At 39.2% G+C, this 20,875-nt stretch overlaps 1 protein-coding gene across 12 annotated transcripts in view; it reads right to left on the bottom strand.

Moving 5' to 3' along the window:
* Nucleotides 1–1,800: 1,800 nt before the first annotated feature.
* Nucleotides 1,801–20,875, bottom strand: part of ptprfa (protein tyrosine phosphatase receptor type Fa) — a 259,663-nt gene continuing 240,588 nt past the window's right edge. For all 12 annotated transcript variants that reach the window (XM_073815321.1, XM_073815324.1, XM_065293836.2 and 9 more), the window contains 11 exons: nt 18,410–18,533; nt 18,120–18,295; nt 15,196–15,315; nt 14,673–14,827; nt 14,248–14,533; nt 8,620–8,798; nt 6,468–6,594; nt 5,859–5,984; nt 5,587–5,741; nt 3,134–3,269; nt 1,801–2,936 (listed from right to left, as the gene is read on the bottom strand). In XM_073815321.1, coding sequence (XP_073671422.1) covers nt 2,868–2,936; nt 3,134–3,269; nt 5,587–5,741; nt 5,859–5,984; nt 6,468–6,594; nt 8,620–8,798; nt 14,248–14,533; nt 14,673–14,827; nt 15,196–15,315; nt 18,120–18,295; nt 18,410–18,533 — 1,653 coding nt within the window. In that variant the 3' untranslated portion in view covers nt 1,801–2,867. The remainder of the gene's footprint in view (nt 2,937–3,133; nt 3,270–5,586; nt 5,742–5,858; nt 5,985–6,467; nt 6,595–8,619; nt 8,799–14,247; nt 14,534–14,672; nt 14,828–15,195; nt 15,316–18,119; nt 18,296–18,409; nt 18,534–20,875) is intronic.

Here is a 20,875-nt window from a genome sequence, read left to right as displayed (position 1 = left end):
AAACAGCGGGGTTGTAAATGCTCTTCATCAAAATGATAACTGTTAATACAATATCAGGGGAAATAACTCACAATTATGATTTTTTGTCTTTATTGTGAATCTCTTAAAAAAAAATTAAATAAAAATGTGTTTATATGCATTGATGCATAATACAAAGATATTTAGATGAAGGATGATGGATGTATGAATGTGTGGATATCTATCTATTATACGCAGATATATAAACAATATCCACCTTTAGTATATAGACAAAATTTGATTGATTTTTTTTGTGTAAACAAAATTATCTAGCAGGTGTTAAAACAAACCCTCTGTTTGTTACAATGATCCCCACCTATGGGGTAACGTTTGCACTCCTCTCACTTTCGGTGTAATTGTACGAAACAGCAGGTCCCACAAACCAACTTTAAGTGTTCATTTGTATCAGGGATGTCTGTGTTGACCGTGTAATTTTTTTTTATCTAACTTAAATGATGTTTTTAATGATAGAGCCAAAGAGCGTTAGGTTGTTCCCCACTCTCCCCTATGTAAACTTTTAATTGCAACTGTTTATTATATGACAAAGAGATTACTCAATGGGGTCAATTAAAAAAGGAACACATAAAATATGAGTTCTATAAATATATGTCATAAGTCATGAAGAGGTTATATATATAAAATTATATGTATAACTCTCCAACATATCTCACTGAACAAAGGATTTGTTTAAACTGAAAGTGTTTTAATTCAACTTAAAAAAGTGTTTGATCTGTCTTAATATTTTTTAGTTAATGCAACTTGACTCAACAATTTTTTTTTTACTTTTAACAAATATTTTTACGTTGAATGAAAATTTTAAGACAGCACGAACACTTGAATTAACTAAACAATTTTTAGACAGCACAAACACTTATTTTCTTAAGTTAAAATAAATGTAAATTATAATTTTTTATGTTGAATTATCTCAAAATTTTAAGACGGCATGAAACATCTTTTTTACAGTGTTTTTAGTACCTCATATTATACACTACTGTAAAGTTACACAAACTAAATATACACTGTCAAAAATGTGCTGTAATTATGCAGCTGGTTGCCAGTAACTTACTGTAGAAGATAAAAACTGAAAATGTTTCTTGTTCATTTTAACTTTAAACAAACTGTTGCCAGTAAATAACATTAATGTAAAATCTACAGTAAGTTACTGGCAGCTAGTTGCCAGTAATACCCATTAATACTGTAATTTCTACAGAATTTTTTTATTAAAATGTATTACTCACAACATGAAACTGAATCCATCCATGTCTATATATATATCATGTACTGTATTTGTGCATACCTGTAATCAGTAATGCCCCAAAATGTAAGATTAAATCGTTTTACCTAATTCAAATTTTAGTCATTAAATGAATCCTTCTTTATGTAATGAAGGTCAATGACAGTTTTCAGACCTCAGAGCTGTAATTCAATCACCTGCGTTTCTTCAGTGGTAAACACAGACATTGATTACCGCATGTAAACTGTTAACTGGCTTTACTATGAGGAATAAGAAACAGCAATCCTGACCTCAGACCAAAGGGAAAACTTGTGTCTCATTATTGACAATAATTAGCTTTCAGTGACTTTCAATCTGGATGTTTTCAGGACTCATTTCAGGTGTTTATGTAAAACAAGCAGAATCCCTTTCCACACTGTGTGCATGCTCACTTTGACTGTGAACCGCAGGGTTTCTGGCACACCGGAGAGGAACAAGCCATCTGTTTGTCAGGAACTGTGAAACAAGAAGGAACATAGAGCAAAGGCCCACAATAAAAATATACAAACCCCAATTAAGCATTTTATTAACACATATTTCAACATATTTCTTTCCTTTTTATTAACAAATAGAAAACAGACTGCCTGTACAACAGATTGAATGTCGTCTTTATGCGAACGCAAAGTGAAATGAATCCTTCCCATGTCTTTGAATTTCATCTTACTTTGTGCTCAGGCAGTAGGAGGTAAGAAACACTGGAGTTTGCTCAAGTCCTGCAGAGGATGCACGTGTGTCTGCGAAAGCCACACTGAGAAATGATCGGACGGCTGGTAATACCACAAGTTCGGGACTTTTTTAGCAGGGCATCGATTCCCAGGATAAGAGTTTTGCTTTGCTATATTCCAAACGGATGACGACGCAAGGTTGAGGAGGGGTGAATGTTGGTCAGGACGGGCTGACGTTTGTGACCTGGCACTGAACAAAGTCTTGGATGTGGCATCATGTGCATTTTTTCATTCCTGGAAAATGTCGCTTCTGTGCTTTCAGTCTCTTTTATTCAGTTTCCAGCGTTGTCACCGGCTCGGCTGTGAGCGTTTCATCTCTTTTATGCTTGATTACATTATTTTATAAAGTGTCAGGAGGTGAAAAGGTTTTTTTTATAAAAAAGTTTCCCCCGTCCCACCAAATAAGAGAAGACGATATCATAATAATGATAAAAGTAAGAAATCATCAGCAGCTCGGAATACAGTATTAGTAACCTGGCCATGTGAAAATACATGTCCACATGTGCTAAACATAATAATAAAGAAATAATAAAACAAACCCCTTGGATATACAATGATCGGCATAAAAATGACAATAATAATCATAATAATAATAATAACAATGGTTGCTGATAATGATGCGGAAGATGAGGATGCAAAAGAGCGGTAGGGCAAAACACTCAGCAGGTACAGAGACAGGAGCTGTGCACGTATATAAAGACCAGAATGAAACCAGAGGAACCCGACTGCAATGGGACACGTCCTCTCTCTCTCTCTTTTTTCTCCGTTTGTCTCATTCGGTCTCTCTCTCCCTCCAGCAGCTGTATTGGATGACTATGGCTCAGCAGGAAGTGATGTCTCTCTGGGCGTGGTTACGTTGCATAGTGATCGAAGCTGCCCAGGTACTCCAAAGCTGCTCTGTAACACAGCTGGTATTGATCCTGTTGTCACACAAAACACACACACTGTTACACAACAACAACCTGGAGAGTAAAGGGTTAACACCCTCTTAAAGCATATACTGGTGACAATGAATCCGTATGACGTCAAGTCTTCTGAAAGCAGTGTGAAATAGCCTTGACTGGTGTAAGTAAATAATGACAGAAATCTCCTTGAAGTAAAAAGGACATCGCATTACCTCCGTCTGTACCATGGCAGGTCTCTGAGTGCGCAGCGTTTTGATGGTATGGAACATATCCACCACACCTTCATACCTCATCCGCTCCAGTACAATACTTAAAGTGATGAATACCCCTGTTCTACCCACACCAGCACTAAAAGAGAGAGAGAGAGAGAGAGAGGTGTTTAGCACACATACTGTACAGTATAGACAGAATGGCATCTATAGACCTGTAAAGCCTATAGATTCACATATAAAAACGAAGACGAGTAAAGTGATGTTTTATCATTAAAATCTGATAACGTCCATTGATTTAATAGAACGTTTGGGTATACCAACATGGCGGCGCGGTGGCTTCACAAGTGTGACGTCATGCGCAATCCAGTCATTTATATAGATCAGTGATAGCATACAACCCTAGTCAGCAGCTCCGGTGGAGATCCATAAGAGTCACACGTAAGTGTAACAGAAACTTTTGTTAACCGATAAAATAGTACAATGACAAACTTGCTTTATTATATTAACTCTTTCCCCAAGAAAACGCTTTCCTCACAATGACAAGTTACGGCAATCCATATTTCCACTAGGTGGTGCTCTTACCTAACTTATAAAAACTGAAGCATCCACTGATCCAAAAACAGAAAAAAAACTCTGTGTATGTTTTGATGATCGCTCTGAATCTGATCTCTAACAAAAGTCCTTTACAAAAATGCAATTATTTCAGCTTTTTGCTCAAAATTTTGTATTTTTAAAGAAACCTACCCATACTTGAGAGGTGATAAAAAGAGAAGAAATGAAGATAGGATGAAACGTTTTTTTTTTGTCTGTTCTTTCATTTGATATATTGTATTTTTTTATATTTAAAGAAGAACATTTTCTGGAAGACATTGAACTTTTGTGAAAATAAAAAATGTTGGTGCTGAATGGCAACTTAAAAAAAAAAACTTGGCGGGAAAGAGTTAAACAAAGAAATAAAAGTTTTATTTATCATTGTGCCTTCTCCTCTCTGGCTCTTAAGTTGCTTAAGCGTCGTTTGCAGTTTTTCCTGAATGTACACATCTGTCTTTAGGGCATGAAGATTTATTTTTCTGCAGTACGAGCTGTAGGCTGAGTTTGATCTTCTGCTGTTTGATCTCCACGCGCATGAAGTGCTGCAGTTTGACCTTCACATTCAATCTCTCTGGACCAGTTTAATCCCAAGCGTGAGGATGATTGCTTCGATAACACTTTTATTGGTTTGTTTCACGTGTTCTGTTATTTTCTCTTCAATTAAAATTACTACCAAAGCAGATTAAAGAAAAAACTAAATAATACAAGCTGACAGCCAGGACCTACAGGTAGTCACGGCTCTGTTCGGATTGTGTAACTTTTAGAAGGATCTCTTGACAGAAATGCAATATATTAACTCTTTGAAGAGCAATAGGATCCTCTCCCCTCGATGCTTGGGCCCCAACTATTTTATCAGTGGTGTATAAAAACTTCACATAATGAACTGTATTGTTTTATTACCTTAAAATTAGACATTTTTTATCTACATACACCACTTAAATGAAATTCGCCGTCATGTTGCTACAGTAGCCCTAAACAGACAAACTGATCTACAGAGCTTGTTTCATCCCTCAAAAAGATGAGTTTGTCTTGTGGCAGCTATCGTATGCTTTTTGAAAATGAGGGGTGAGCTGTTGGCTGCAATTCGCAATATCACCACTAGATGCCACTAAAATGAACACACAGCAGCTTTTAAGGATTTCTTCACTTTCATAAAAACTCATCCCCATGTCATCCAAGATGTTTATGTCTTTCTTTGTTTAGTCGAACAGAAATTAGGTTTTTTGTGGAAAACAATCCAGGATTTTTCTCCATATAGTGGACTTTAGTGGACCTCAATGGTTTGCAGTTTCAAAGAGCTCTAAATGATCCCAACCGAGGCATAAGGGTCTTATCTAGCGTCATTTTCACCAAGAAAAAGTACAATTATGTACTTTTACACCACAACTTCTTATCTTGCACTAGCTGTGTGATACACCAGCCTTTTTACATAATACATAAGATCACAATGGCACATCACAAGGCTAATGCAAGACGAGAAGGTGTGGTTTAAAAGTACCTTTTTCTGGCAAAAATTACGATCGTTTCGCTATATAAGACCCTTATGTCTCGGTTGGGATCGTTTAGAGTCCTTTAAAGCTGCATTGAAACTTTAATCTGCTGAGGTCCACTAAAGTCCACTATATGGAGAAAAATCTGGGAATGTTTTTCTCAAAAAACTTCATTTCTTCTTGACAAAAAAAGTATGACGGGGGTGTGAGTAAACTATCTGCATTTTTGAAATGAAAGTAGAGTAAACCTTTAATGGTTGCTAATGCCAACACAATGTGTGCACTTAATGTACTGTGATGTTCCCAACGTTGCCAATGCTGAATCTATTGCTCATCTCTACTGTGTGTTCAGTCTCCTGTCCTGTGTCTCACCTGCAGTGAACAGTAATCGGTCCGTCCTGCCCGAACTGCTCCTTGGTTTTGTGTACTTGGCCGATGAAGTCAATAAAGCCCTCTCCTGTCTTTGGCACACCTTGTTCTGGCCAATCGGTGAACTGAAACTGGCGGATTGTCCTAGACTGGCCATCCTGAGAGACACAGAGAGATTTTACAGCTTAAATCAAACTACAACTCACAATATTAGGAAGCGAAGTGTAGGGGATGTCTGGGAACCTTGTAACCATCCCACAAAGTCTGCAACTTACCCTGGCGTCCGTCACTTTAAACTCCCGTAGGATGTACTGAGGCATGTTGTATTCAGCCATGGGATCCACAACAAAGTACTGATATCGAGCAGATCTCTCCGCAGGCCAGTATTGGTGACACTTCTCCTGTGGGTCATAAACACAGATGCCTTTGTTTTCAAAATGAGACTTTGGATGTAGGGATTTCACAGATGAGTTAAGTAAGAAGTAAATTAAGTGAAATTATAAAGCACACTACTGTACATTTGTCTCTATAAAGGAACCACCATCGACCAAAAGGCTGCCAAAACCCCAAAAGTCAGGGGTCTACAAACTTTTTGTGAGCAAGGGTTACCACAATGGATAAAACAATCTGGAGGGCTACTTTTTGATATAGTTTGTTCAAAACATTTTTGTTTTACTTATTTTATTTTACTTTTTGATATGTTTTATCATCATTTAAACTGAGATTATTAATAGAATGTGCTTTGGCGGGCACCTCACAGACTCTATGCGGGCACCATGTTGGAGACCACTGGCCTACATGATGTCATTTCACAATCAGAGCGACTATTTCGATTTTGATGTAATATTACAACTCTCATATTCTTCTTTACTGCATGAACTCACCCGTCCCATCTCTCTCAATTTCGTCAGCATCACTACGATGGTGGAGTTGTGCTCCCAAAGCATCCTCCAGAAGTCCTCGGTGGTTTCAGCCAGAGGACCCTGTGTGGCTATATAAGCCTTCTGCTGCCTGTGTGAACATACAAACACAGTGCTTACATGCACAGCAAACACACCTCAGATGGAAATAAACAGAGGGAGATGTAGTTCCTCTTGGCTGACGACAGGAGGCGCTGCGGCTCCAGCATTGAGATAAAATGCAACAAGACAGGCTTCGGATTGAGAGATGTAGGCAGTGAGTAAGACAGAGGAGAAGTAGAGAGTGAGACAGATGATGATGTCACACTGGGCGTGGATGTAAAGAGAGAGAGAGAGAGAGAGAGTCTGGCAGGTACGGTCACATAGTACTGAACACCGATGCTCATTTGAGACTCCTGCTGTGAAGTCTTCTGCTAGCTAGATAAATAAAGAGAAAGTGCAGGGTGTCTAATCTATCTTCCTCAGCACCTTCTTCATCCTCGATGTTCCTCCTTCACACATACACTGATGTTATCACTGCAAGTCCTATAATGGCTGTTTCTAACGCACTGGCTGTAGCTTTCAAAACCGCAATAAAATGAGATGGATGAGGTTTCAGTTTTCGTGTTACTAAAAATGTGCATTCTTGCATCTGCCACGCAAAGCATAACGCTTCATTTTTTATTATATCCCGTATGTGGGAGAGACACGAATCAAATGAATTTGCATGAGCTTGCCTTCACTTGGCTACAGTATCATTTGCACGACCGCTCATTTGCATAAAGTCACCGGACACGCCCACTACAGTCAGTCATGTCGCAGAAAATCGGCAAGCGTGATAGAAACATGAACTTAGGGAAATCATTTGATGTATTAAGGGCCCGCCACACAGAGCATGCTGGGAAAATGCATTCATCCTGTGTATGAGAGAGAGAGAGAGAGACTGATGTATGAACCTGATTTGTTTCATTAAACGACAGGAAGCACAATTACTGCCCCGCTAACCCACCACACACACAAACAATCAAAGCCCATCAGGCTAAAAGCAAGCGAAAGCTCTTCCACGTTTGTCCTTCATTATAAACAAGATTACTGCCAATTATGCTGTTTACACTTCAATACGGCAGCACACGCAGACGGAGCTATTTCATTGGCTGTTAATGTGATTAAGGGTCAAGATTTACGCCACACCTCTACATCACACGCAAACAAAGCTCTACTCGCATGAAGCTACATTGAAACAATGAATCACTACCAGGCACTAAAGTGGATTTTAATGAATGCGTTTTGGGTCATTGACACACAAGGAACATATAGGAGAAACAAACACACATGTGGAGATAAGCAGGGGTTAAATTGGGATTTGTTATGTAGGGGGGGGGGTGAAGCCTACCTTTCACAGGAAACAGTTGAAAACACGTTATACGCAGTGTTGGGGGTAACGTGCATTACTTTTGTGAAGTAACAAGAAAAAGTAACGCAAAAGTAACTTAAAAAGTAACATAAGCATTACTTTCCATGAAAAGTAACTAAGTAACTCAATTAGTTACTTTTTGGGAGTAACTTAATATTGTAATGCATTACTTTAAAAAGTAACTTTCCCCAACACTGGTTATACGCATGCACCAACGGGTACTTGCACACAAGACCGTCGGCCTATGTGACGAAGCTTAGCCCCGGCCCAATTTAAACCCCGAAGATAAGTGATATGTGAGATAAGCGTGTCTGTGATAGATGGATGAGTTGAAAGGGAAGAAGTTCGTCACGATTGGTAAAATCTCCACTGAACTGTGTTCTTCACCTGTCAGCTATCGGCTACATGCCCGGTGTTATTCCTCAACACTGATAGCGCTTCAGGCCTGCCAATATGTACAATTTCTCCTGACAACTATCAGCCCAAAGGCGGAGGAGACTTAGAAGGGGATGGTGGAGACGAAGAGAGACAGACAAAGGGGAGAGACATAGTCGGAGGATCGCAAGATCCGTCATTCACCTTACACGCAATCTGCTGCACTGTGTGCAAATTTTAACTAAACCCATTTCAACAAGTTTCTCGTCCCATCTCCGGCAGAAATGAGCAGTTTCGAGCAGTTTATTTTCTCAAACTTGAAATAAGCTGGTAATTAGTGGCACTCACCTGTATCCATCAATGAAACTAGCGTTAATGTAGTCGGACCCCTCGACCCCTCTGATTGGTTGCAGGCACACGCGACTGGACTCAAAGGGCATGATGTTGACCAGCCGGTTCTTGAATTTGTTACAGGGCAGACTGGCACTGATGAATCTGGACGTGTGTGCTTTAGAGTTGGCCAGTTTCTGTCGTGAGAAGAGATGATGATGATGCAGATGTCATGTATGGACACTTTGCTTTCTGGGTATCATAATTTGGAAAACTCATTTGAAATCAGACTTATCTCTCCCGTGGCTCCAAATGCTATAGTCCTACTGAAAAGACCAGCTAAAGCCAGCCTAAGACTGTGGCTGGTTTTAGCTGGTCTCCCAGCCAACCAGCCTAGCTAAGCTGGCAAAGCTTCTAGGTTAGAAGCTTGGCCAGCTTGGTTAAGCTGGTTGGATTGTCTTAGGTGGTTTAAGATGGAAGTAGCTGGTTTAAACTGGTCCTTCCAACCTGGCAAAGCTGGTCTTCCAGCCTGACCAGCTAAAAAGTGTCCAAAACCCATCCAATACAAGCCTACTGAACCAGCTAAAACCAGGCTGGGAGACCAGTAAAGACCAGCCAAAGTTTTAAAGTCAGGTTCTTCATCTTCACTAATTCTTTTATTAATGGTTTTACAGATTGACAACTGCATATGTTGGTGCTGGTTTGCTAATGAACACCAGCTAAACCAGCATTAGCACCAGCTAAACCAGCATCAAACCAGCATAATTACCATGCTGGTCCATGCTGTTTTTTCCAGCAGGGAAATTCATTATTAAACAATAAATGTTGTTTAACTCTTTCCCCGTCATTGATGAGTTAACTTGTCAATTAAGAGAAAACGCTTCCCTGCCAATGACGAGAATTTCCGGCTTTCCGCAATACCGCTATTATCCACCAGGCGGTGGACTTCTGCAACTTATACAAACCGGAAGTAATGCCTCAAGTGTTTATATATTTAAAGAAGAACATTTTCTAGAAGGCATTAAACTTTTGTGAAATCATGAAATGCTGGGGCTGCCTGGCAACTTAAAAAAAAAAAAAACGCTGGTGGGGAAAGAGTTAAAATGATGGAGTACAGCACACTTCAACTACACCCATACATGTGTGCTTTGCAGTCAAACATTTGACATTCATCCCTGCCAGAAACAGGCAGTCTGGAGCAACGTTTGTTCTCAAACTTCAAATAAACTGGAGATTCATGCTGTCACCAGCGAGTTTACTCTATCATGGGAGTAAACATCACCACACTCCCTCTAAAGTCATTACAGTTGTGCAAGGAAATCCAAACGCATCCGAACACAACACAGGTCCTACTGCACTAAAGAATCATCTCATGCAAAATCAAGTTTTTTAAAAACTGCTGGTTAAAACAAATATGCACAACATTAAGCATTGGGAACATGATTAAACTCTCGACGGATCTATAATGACCCAGCAAGCACAACATCTCTGATCCTCATCATTTGAGCTGTGAAGCGTCCCTGAAGACAGCTGTTATGTTTTACAGACCGTGTTGCTTACAGTGAGATGCTTACAAGCTTTTTCTTGAATACAGCAGCCAAAAAGGTGTAGGCACACTTCGTTTTTTTACGTCTACCATGCATACTTCATTTGACTTGAATGTGTACACAGGCGTTCAATGCATATTCATTGTCGGGTAAAAATTACGCTTCGAGGGGAAAATCTGCGTTTTTGGCAGGGTTCATCTGCTAAAATTCCATGGGAAAACCGCTTAATATGACCTTAAGCTAATTTGCAGCGTGTTGATGTGTACCAGGGTTGCCAGGTTTTTACACAGTTAAATCCACCCATTTGCTACTGAAAACCAGCCCAATTGCATTTCGAGGCGGGATTGTTTGGTCAAAATTGCGTTTCGAAAGTAAAATCTGTGTTTTTGACAGGGTTCATCTTCTAAAATTCACATTCCTGTGGCTAAATATAAATGGTAAAAAAATATCACATTATTAAGGGTCACTTCAACCCGCAGACATGAAAAACAACCCACGGTAACAGTATTGAAGTTACCCAATTCCACAGGAAAACCCCTTAATATGACATTAAGCTAATTTGCAGTATATTGATGTGGTGCGTGGTTGCCAGGTTTTCACAGTAAAATTCACCCATTTGCTACTCAAAACTAGCCCAATTGCATTTTGAGGGGTGATTGGCGGATAAAAATTACACTTGGGGGCCACAGGAAGACTAGCAACCACATTGTGGAAGCTAATGGGGACCCAAATAAATAAACAAATAAACTTTGGGGGTAATATCTGCGTTTTTGGCAGGTTTCATCTGCTAAAATTTGCATTTCTATGGCTAAATATCACATTATTGGGGTCACTTCAACCCGCAGACATGACAAACAACCCACGACAACAGTATTAAAGTAGCCCAATTCTATGGGAAAACCGCTTTATATAACATACAGTAAAGCTAATTTGCGGTATGTTGATGTGGGCAGGGTTGCCAGGTTTTCACTGTAAAATCCACCCATTTGCTACTGAAAACCAGCCCAATTGCGTTTCGAGGCAAGATTGTCGGGTAAAAATTGCGTTTCGGAGGTAAAATCTGCGTTTTTGACAGGGTTCATCTTCTAAAATTCACATTCCTGTGGCTAAATATAAATGCTAAAAAATATCACATTATTAAGGGTCACTTCAACCCGCAGACATGAAAAACAACCCACGGCAACAGTATTGGAGTTACCCAATTCCACAGGAAAACCCCTTAATATGACATTAAGCTAATTTGCAGTATATTGATGTGGTGCGTGGTTGCCAGGTTTTCACAGTTAAATCCACCCATTTGCTACTGAAAACCAGCCCAATTGCATTTCGAGGCGGGATTGTTTGGTCAAAATTGCGTTTCGAAAGTAAAATCTGTGTTTTTGACAGGGTTCATCTTCTAAAATTCACATTCCTGTGGCTAAATATAAATGGTAAAAAAATATCACATTATTAAGGGTCACTTCAACCCGCAGACATGACAAACAACCCACGACAACAGTATTAAAGTAGCCCAATTCTATGGGAAAACCGCTTTATATAACATAAAGCTAATTTGCGGTATGTTGATGTGGGCAGGGTTGCCAGGTTTTCACTGTAAAATCCACCCATTTGCTACTGAAAACCAGCCCAATTGCGTTTCGAGGCAAGATTGTCGGGTAAAAATTGAGTTTCGGAGGTAAAATCTGCGTTTTTGACAGGGTTCATCTTCTAAAATTCACATTCCTGTGGCTAAATATAAATGGTAAAAAATATCACATTATTAAGGGTCACTTCAACCCGCAGACATGAAAAACAACCCACGGCAACAGTATTGGAGTTACCCAATTCCACAGGAAAACCCCTTAATATGACATTAAGCTAATTTGCAGTATATTGATGTGGTGCGTGGTTGCCAGGTTTTCACAGTAAAATTCACCCATTTGCTACTTAAAACTAGCCCAATTGCATTTTGAGGGGTGATTGGCGGATAATAAAATTACACTTTGGGGGTATCATCTGCGTTTTTGGCAGGTTTCATCTGCTAAAATTCGCATTTCTATGGCTAAATATCACATTATTGGGGTCGCTTCAACCCGCAGACATGACAAACAACGCACAGCAACATTATTAAAGTAGCCCAATTCTATGGGGAAACCGCTTTTTTAATTTGTTGATGTGGGCAAGGTTGCCAGGTTTTCACAGTAAAATCCACCCATTTGCTACTCAAAACCATACCAATTGCGTTTCGAGGGGGACCAGTCGGGTAAAAATTACGATTCGCCTGTAAAATCTGCATTTTTAGCAGGGTTCATCTGCTAAAATTCACATTCCCGTGGCTAAATATCACATTACTGGTGTCGCTTCAACTCGCAGACATGAAAAACAGCCAGCGGCAACAGTAATAAAGTAGCCCAATCCCACGGGAAAACCACTTAATATGATATAAAGCTAATTTGCGGTATAATATTATGGACCAGGGTTGCCAGGTTTTCACAGTAAAATCCACCCATTTGCTACTTAAAACTAGCCTATTAGCATTTTGAAGGGGGGATTGGCAAGTAAAAATTGCGTTTCAGAGGTAAAATCTGCATTTTTGACAGGGTTCATCTTCTAAAATTCACATTCCTGTGGCTAAATATAAATGGTAAAAAAATATCACATTATTAAGGGTCACTTCAACCCGCAGACATGACAAACAACCCACGACAACAGTATTAAAGTAGCCCAATTCTATGGGAAAACCACTTTATATAACATAAAGCTAATTTGCGGTATGTTGATGTGGGCAGGGTTGCCAGGTTTTTACTGTAAAATCCACCCATTTGCTACTGAAAACCAGCCCAATTGCGTTTCGAGGCAAGATTGTCGGGTAAAAATTGCGTTTCGGAGGTAAATCTGCGTTTTTGACAGGGTTCATCTTCTAAAATTCACATTCCTGTGGCTAAATATAAATGGTAAAAAAATATCACATTATTAAGGGTCGCTTCAACCTGCAGACATGAAAAACAACCACCGGCAACAGTATTAAAGTAGCCTAATTCCTCAGGAAAACCGCTTTATATGACATTAAGCTATTTTGCGGTATGTTGATGTGGGCCGGGGTTGCCAGGTTTTCACAGTAAAATCCACCCATTTGCTACTCAAAACTAGCCAATTGCGTTTTGAGGTGGGATTGTCGAGTAAAAATCACACTTCTGGGGTAACATCTGCGTTTTTGGCAGGGTTCATGCTAAAATTTGCATTCTCGTGGCTAAATATCACATTATTATGGGCGATAAAACCCGCAGACATAAAAAACAACGCACAGCAACAGTATTAGAGTAGCACAATTTCACGGGAAAACCGCTTAATAAGACATTAAGCTATTTTTCGTTTTGTTGATGTGGGCAGGGTTTCCAGGTTTTCACAGTAAATTCCACCCTTTTGCTACACAAAACTATACCAATTGCGTTTTGAGGGGGACCAGTCGGGTAAAAATTACGATTCGCCTGTAAAATCTGCATTTTTGGCAAGGTTCATCTGCTAAAATTCACATTCCCGTGGCTAAATATCACATTACTGGTGTCGCTTCAACCCGCAGATATAAAACCGCCAATGGCAACAGTAATAAAGTAGCCCAATCCCACGGGAAAACCGCTTAATATGACATCAAGCTAATTTGCGGTATAATATTGTGGACCAGGGTTGCCAGGTTTTCACAGTAAAATCCACCCATTTGCTACTTAAAACTAGCCTATTTGCATTTTGAAGGGGGGATTGGCAAGTAAAAATTGTGTTTCAAAGGTAAAATCTGCATTTTTGACAGGGTTCATTTGCGAAAATTCACATTCCCGTGGCTAAATATCACATTATTATGAAAAACAACCCGCGGCAACAGTATAAAAGTAGCAGCAATTCAGCAAGAAAACCGTGAACGTGGCAGCCCTGATGTGGGTAATACATTTACATTTATTCATATAGTAGACGCTTTTTTCCCAAGTGACTCACTAATGAGAGAGCATTTTACATTTCGACAAATGAGCCAACAATAGGTTTAGTCTACAAAGCTCTGTTTACGTGTAGGAATAAGAATAAACATTAATTGAAACATGAAAGGTTTTGCATTATTTGTATATCTGACCTTAAACTCCAGCTCCATGGCAGTTACAGCATCTCCAGGCGGGATCTGCGTCAGTTTCTGGATGTGTGTGTATAAACTACGCGCCGGGACCTCCGTGCTCCCGCAGGTGCCGGCTTCCAGCAGAGCTTCGTGGATGAAGATGTACTGATCCTCCGTCTGCACCATGTAGTTCCTCTGAGCACGCATGCAGGTCACGTGACCGTAGATGTCCACCGATTTCTCGTGCTTCATTCGCTCCAGCATAGCCTCTATTACGATGAAACAGCCTGTTCGACCCACGCCAGCACTTCAATAGAGAAACAAAAGAGCAAAGACACATTTAAATTTAATTCCTGGGGGCCGGTTGCACCAGCTGGACACTTCGAGTTCATGTGAAAGCACTAACATGTCCCGTGTGAAACGGGCCTAAGTGCATATCAGCATACCTGCAGTGAACCACCATAGGTCCAGCGTCAGATGGATTGCAAGCTTTAACTCTGCGCAGAAAGGCTAAAATAGGGGTGGGATATTCAGGAACGCCGTGATCCGGCCAGGCCATGAACTGGAACTGCCGAACTTCCCGTTTCTCGCTGGAACCGTTCTGTTTAAAGGGAAAACAGGATTTTTATAAGTAAGTGTTTGATGTTCCAACCCGGAAGATTTACTGAAACTAAGCTGTAAAAATGGGTCGGTCAGAGATGTTCATGGTTATGATGTCATCACAATCGTAAGCCTGTTAACATTTATACTTCCTCCACCTTCATGAGCAACAGCGAGAGTTAGTTAAACTTAAAAGTGGTGAAAGTGCTGGAAAATGGCCTGTTTGTTTTGAGTTCAACTAACCTTGACTAACATAATAAGAGCTATTAGAAATGAAATGCTACAGTCTCTTTAAGTGTTTATAATATTTTCCACTCTGATAACCAAAGCAATTTTCTTTTACAGTAATGAGATGAAGGAAGCTCAGACCTTATACAGAGCGAAGGTTCTGACGCTGTAGGTTGCCAACTCCACCGTGTCCAGCATGGTCACCTGAATCATGCCGTATGTTTCCGTCCCACGACTGGGCCAGTACTGATCGCACTTCACCTGCAATGAGAAACACACATGCATCTCAAATATTACATGCATTGATACACAAGTAAGACTGGAGAAGGAGGTGAGGTGAGATAGAGATTTATAGGTTGTGCTGTGAGAGTGTGTTAGGCCAGCGGGTCTCTCTCAGCAGATGGTGTCTTCATGCACTACAGAGTGTCCAGAGCCTCAGGGTCCGATAACAAACATGGGTGACATCTAAGGGGTGTGTTTATGGTCACTTAGTCTGAGACGTATTAGTCCAACATAGGGGCTTCTGTAAACATCGCCGTTGTACCTGAACAAAGTACATCTGTGCTCACATGCTTGTTATTCTTTGGTATTGTTTTCCTAAATCCTTCTAAATCCCAAATTGAACATCCTAAACATAAAACACCCGTGCACGCTATGGCTGGACGATACATCGCATGCAGTTGTCACGTGCATCTCGTCAGTAAATCCGGTTCCCTGATTAGTAGTAAATCCCATCACCTACTTTCAGATTTTCAGATTTTCCTTGTGTAGTAAATGCCACTCCATCTGAAAGCAGGTGATGGCAATTTACTACTAATCAAGGAACTGGCTTTACTGGCAAGATGCGCATGACAATCGCATGCGATTTATCGTGCAGCCCCAGTGCATGCTGTAAAAATTATTTTGTAGAAAGAAACGGGAACAACACTCGCATGAAACCAAGCACTCTTGTCATGTGCATTACAAGAAAAAAGCCTGTGCAAAATTGCAGGTTACGCGGTAATATAGATGTAAAACTATGACGGGACCATAATAATAATAATATGCATAATAATAATTGATAACATTCATGGGCAAACAAGCTAAATATTAATAACGCATCACCTGACTATCGACGAAGACATAATTTTCATAGGTATAGAGTTTCGCGTTTGTGTTTGTGGATGCACCTAATTGCAAACAAGGGTACTGCAATCCTAGTGGCTCTTATGGTTTTTAAACTAGAACGAAAATCGTAATTGGCTCTGGTCTCTGCCTACCCAAACCCCGCCTATAATCATCTATCGTCACAACCCTACCAGACAACACACTCTTTATTAAGTTTTTAACATCATTAACTTAAAAGGACACTCCACTTTTCTTGAAAATATGCTAATTTTCCAGCTCCCCTAGAGTTAAACATTTGATTTTACCATTTTGGAGTCCATTAAGCCGATCTCCGGGTCTGGCGCTAGCACTTTTAGCATAGCTTAGCACAATCCATTGAATCTGATTAGACCATTAGCATCGCCCTAAAAACACCCAAAGAGTTTTGATATTTTTCCTATTTAAAACTTGACTCTTCTGTAATTACATTGTGTACTAAGACCGACGGAAAATTAAAAGCTGCGATTTTTTAGGCCGATATGGCTAGGAACTATACTCTCATTCTGGCGTAATAATTAAGGACTTTGCTGCTGTAACATGACTGCAGCAGGCACAATGATATTACGCAGTGGCCGAAAATAGTCCCCTTGGTAACTTTCAATAGCAGGGGACTATTTTTAGGCAGTGCGTAATATCATTGTGCCTCCTGCAGCCATAGTACGGCTGCAAAGTCCTTGATTATTACGCCGGAACGAGAGTATAGCTCCTAGCCACATTGGCCTAAAAAAATCACAACATTTAATTTTCCATCGGTCTTGGTACACGATGTAACTACAGAAGAGTCGAGTTTTAAATAGGAATAAAAATCAAAACTCTTTGGTCATTTTTTAGCGCGATGCTAATGGTCTAATCAGATTCAATGGATTATGCTAAGCTATGCTAAAAGTGGTAGCGCCTGACTCAAAAATCGTCTAAATGTATTCCAAAACGGTAAAAATCAAATATTTAACTCTAGGAGAGCTTGAAAATGAGCATATTTTCAAAAAAAAGTGGAGTGTCCCTTTAATAATGTTCTTAATGATCCCACACACCACATAAGTACTTCTTCAAGCCATGCATTCATTTATGAAGTTTAAGACATTTCTTACAGTTGAATGAATTCAATCCTGTCACAACTAGGAAAGGCAGTACCAATATATTTGTGACCACAGAGTGCAAAAGCAACGTTCTGGTTGTAAAAATCACATTCATTTTCTCCATAAAGAAATTGTTTTTTATGCATAAACCTTTCAACACAGACCAACCATGAGGTTGTTAAGTGATAACACTTCTGTAAAAGACAAAATTCACACCCTGAAGATCTCATTTAAGGTATTTTATCTGGAAATCTTCAACAGTGAGGTACAATACCGGTACTATTAGAGACCTTGTGTGAGATTCATCTGCATGCTAAAGCGCAAGGCCCACGAGGAGGAAGAAACAGATGACCAGCTGGCAACACGGCAGGTGAGGGAACATATAAAGCCTTCCTCTTACAAATACACATCACATCCTGTCCTGACCCTTATTTGTAACTTATAGTATGTTATCCAAATATAGACACGTGTTTATATGCATTAAACTACATACTTAACTCTGAATGAACTCTGAACAAAACAACAAAATCGTTGCTTTATTTTCCTCTTAGATGGTCTATTTCTGTCGAAAGCCCCATTCAGACCCTCAGTGACTAGCAGTAAAGTGACATGAACTTATTTATTTCAATGGAAGCTTGGTGACTTCCGGCGACATGAAACAAATGGGCGTGTCCAGCAATGATAAGTGACTTTCAAGAGCGACTACCAATAACCAGAATTTTAATCGCCTCCTAATGATCTCATTGAAAGAGATGAGCGGCACACAGCGAGAAAGTCGCTGGTGGTCTGAACGGACGTAAGCAGGAAGTTCATAAAGAGAAATAGCTGCAAACTGAATCTCACCCTGCTCTTCTCCTCCAGTCTGGTCATCATGACTATAGTGCTGGTCCTCTGCTCCCACACCATCCTCCAGAAATCACTGAGGGTCTCTGGCAAAGGACCCTGAGTTGCAATGTAGGCGTTCTGTTTGCGATAGCCATCGATGTAGTTGGCATTGATGTAGTCGCTTCCTGGTACACCTACAGTTCAACAATGCAGTGTTGGCTTAAATACTGCACACTTCAATTATTTTTTTCATCTTCTATATTGATGGTGGGGTAAAAAACATTTGAATTCTTGTTGTATGAACTAACCATCAACAGGGTTCAGTACGACTCTGGAGTGATCGTAAGCGATGACATTTGCATAGCGGTTTTTGGGCTTGTTGACCTCCAGGTTGGAATTTTCCCAGGTGAACTGTTGACCAGGATCAACAGACTGCAAACCAGAAAGACAAAACATAAACTGTTTAGTTAGAAATGTAAACCGACTGAAATGATTAAAAATCTATATAAATATCGACACATTTATTCTTTAAATTAGCTGATACTGGCCACAAAACACTTCATTATGCACAAACTTTATATCAAACTTAAATGTATGTGTTTAAAAAGAAACCGTAGCCACACATTTCCACTGATGGCATTTTTCATTAGGCTTTGCAAAGTAGAAACAAGGCTTAAAGGAATAGATCACCCCGAAATGAAAATTAATCCCATATTTTATTCACCCCCAAGGCATTCTAGTTATAATGTTATAATGGCATTGGATAGTGCATCCTTGCATAAAAAGCAAGTCCATACCGTTATAAAGAGGCTTTGACATTAGCAATCAATTTTGCCTTGATCTATTAAAGGGACACTCCACTTTAAAAAAAATTAATAAATAATAATAATAATAAATTCCCAGCTCCGCTACCGTTTTGGAATCCATTCAGCTGATCTCCGGGCCTGGCAATACTACTTTTAGCATAGCTTAGCACAATCCATTGAATCGGATTAGACCATTAGCATCGCTCTCAAATATAACCAAAGTTTCGATATTTTTCCAATGTAAAACTTGACTCTTCTGTAGTTACATCGTGTACTAAGAACGATGGAAAATAAAAAGTTGCGAATTTCTAGGCCGATATGTCTAGGAACTATACTCTCATTCTGGCGTAATAATCAAGGACTTTGCTGCCATAACATGGCTTTAGCAGGCACAATGATATTACGCAGTGCACGAAAATACTCTATTCTGACTATTTTCAGGCACTGCATAATATCATTGCGCTTGCTGTTTTAAAGTTTTAAATAGGAAAAAAATCTTGAAACTTTTTGGTCATTTTTGACCAGACCAGACCCCGGAGATCGGCTGAATGGATTCAAAAATGGTAAAAATCTATTGTTTAACTCTAAAGTTGCTGGAAAATAAGCCTATTTTTTTTAAAAAGTGGAGTTACACTTTTACAGATCTTGGTATTATTAATACCTTCAGCAAGTATCACCTTAAAACACTCTCTGTATCAATATCGAAAGCATTATGCAATCATCCTCTGGAAAAAACTAATGAAAATGGAGACCTGAGATTTGGTTTGTCTTTATTCAGATTTCTACCAGCTATTTTGGGGTTAGGAAGAACCAATAAATATAATACCCAAATATTTTTCTTAGAACATGAAGCAGTGTATTTGTCCATGTTTGTGTACAGCAGGTATGGTGCAAAACTGCAAACTATCGTCCAAAAAAGTTAGCATATACACCATCATTTGTTGTTTTGCACCATAATAGTAACGCATTTCATTGTGCAAGTGTTGATGACCCGTTTATCCCTGAGCTTTGAATAACATCGCACACAAGACGGAAGCAAGAGATATAATTACATTATACATACACGAGAGCATATGTGTTAGAAACACGCTGGTAACGTATTGATCATCTATATAGTTGCTGGCAATAAGTGCATTCTTTAGGGAGCAATTTTTTGTTTAAATAAGTAAAAATGTTGCAGTATTGGAACACACTAGCTGAGAACGATATGTCTGTGTGCTTAAGAAGTTGTATTTGTAGTGACACTGCATAGTAGCCGCAGCATGTAGGCTGTCAATCATAAAAGTGGGCGGGACACCAAGACACATTTTTATCAGAGGATGAGAAACAGTGTGGCAATGATCATAAATTAATACATTTTGATGTCTTTCGATAAAAAGCTTGAGCAATATGATAAGTGTACCTCGGGGAACATAATAAAATAATAATAATAAAAAAAAAACTAGGGATGGGAAAAGATTAATCACGATTAATCGCATACAAAATAAAAGTTATTTTTTTGCATAATATATGTGTGTGTACTGTGTGTAATTATTGTGTATATTTAACCACATACACATACATATATTCATGTCAGATTTTTTTAATTTATATATCAATTTTTTAATTTATATATATAATATAGAATATATACAAATATAAATAAATATATATACACATGTAAATGTTTCTTATATACATACATGAATGTGTGTGTATTTATATGTACATAATAATTACACACAGCACACACTCATATATTATGCCAAAAATCACTTTTATTTTGTATGCGATTAATCGCGATTAATCTTTTCCCAGCCCTAAAAAAAACATGTCATGACCCCTTTAAATGACTTCTGAGGTTGGGGTGAACTTTAATGTAAAGATGTAAAATCTTTTACTGTGTATTATTCTACTAACACGTGGTTTAGAAACAATATTGTCTTACCACATCTGTTAGGTTAAGTTTTTTTTTTATCACAGATCCCA

This window comes from Paramisgurnus dabryanus, chromosome 7 (assembly GCF_030506205.2).
Source record: "Paramisgurnus dabryanus chromosome 7, PD_genome_1.1, whole genome shotgun sequence".
Taxonomy (NCBI): Eukaryota; Metazoa; Chordata; class Actinopteri; order Cypriniformes; family Cobitidae; genus Paramisgurnus; species Paramisgurnus dabryanus.
This window is presented reverse-complemented; position numbering and strand designations above follow the sequence as displayed.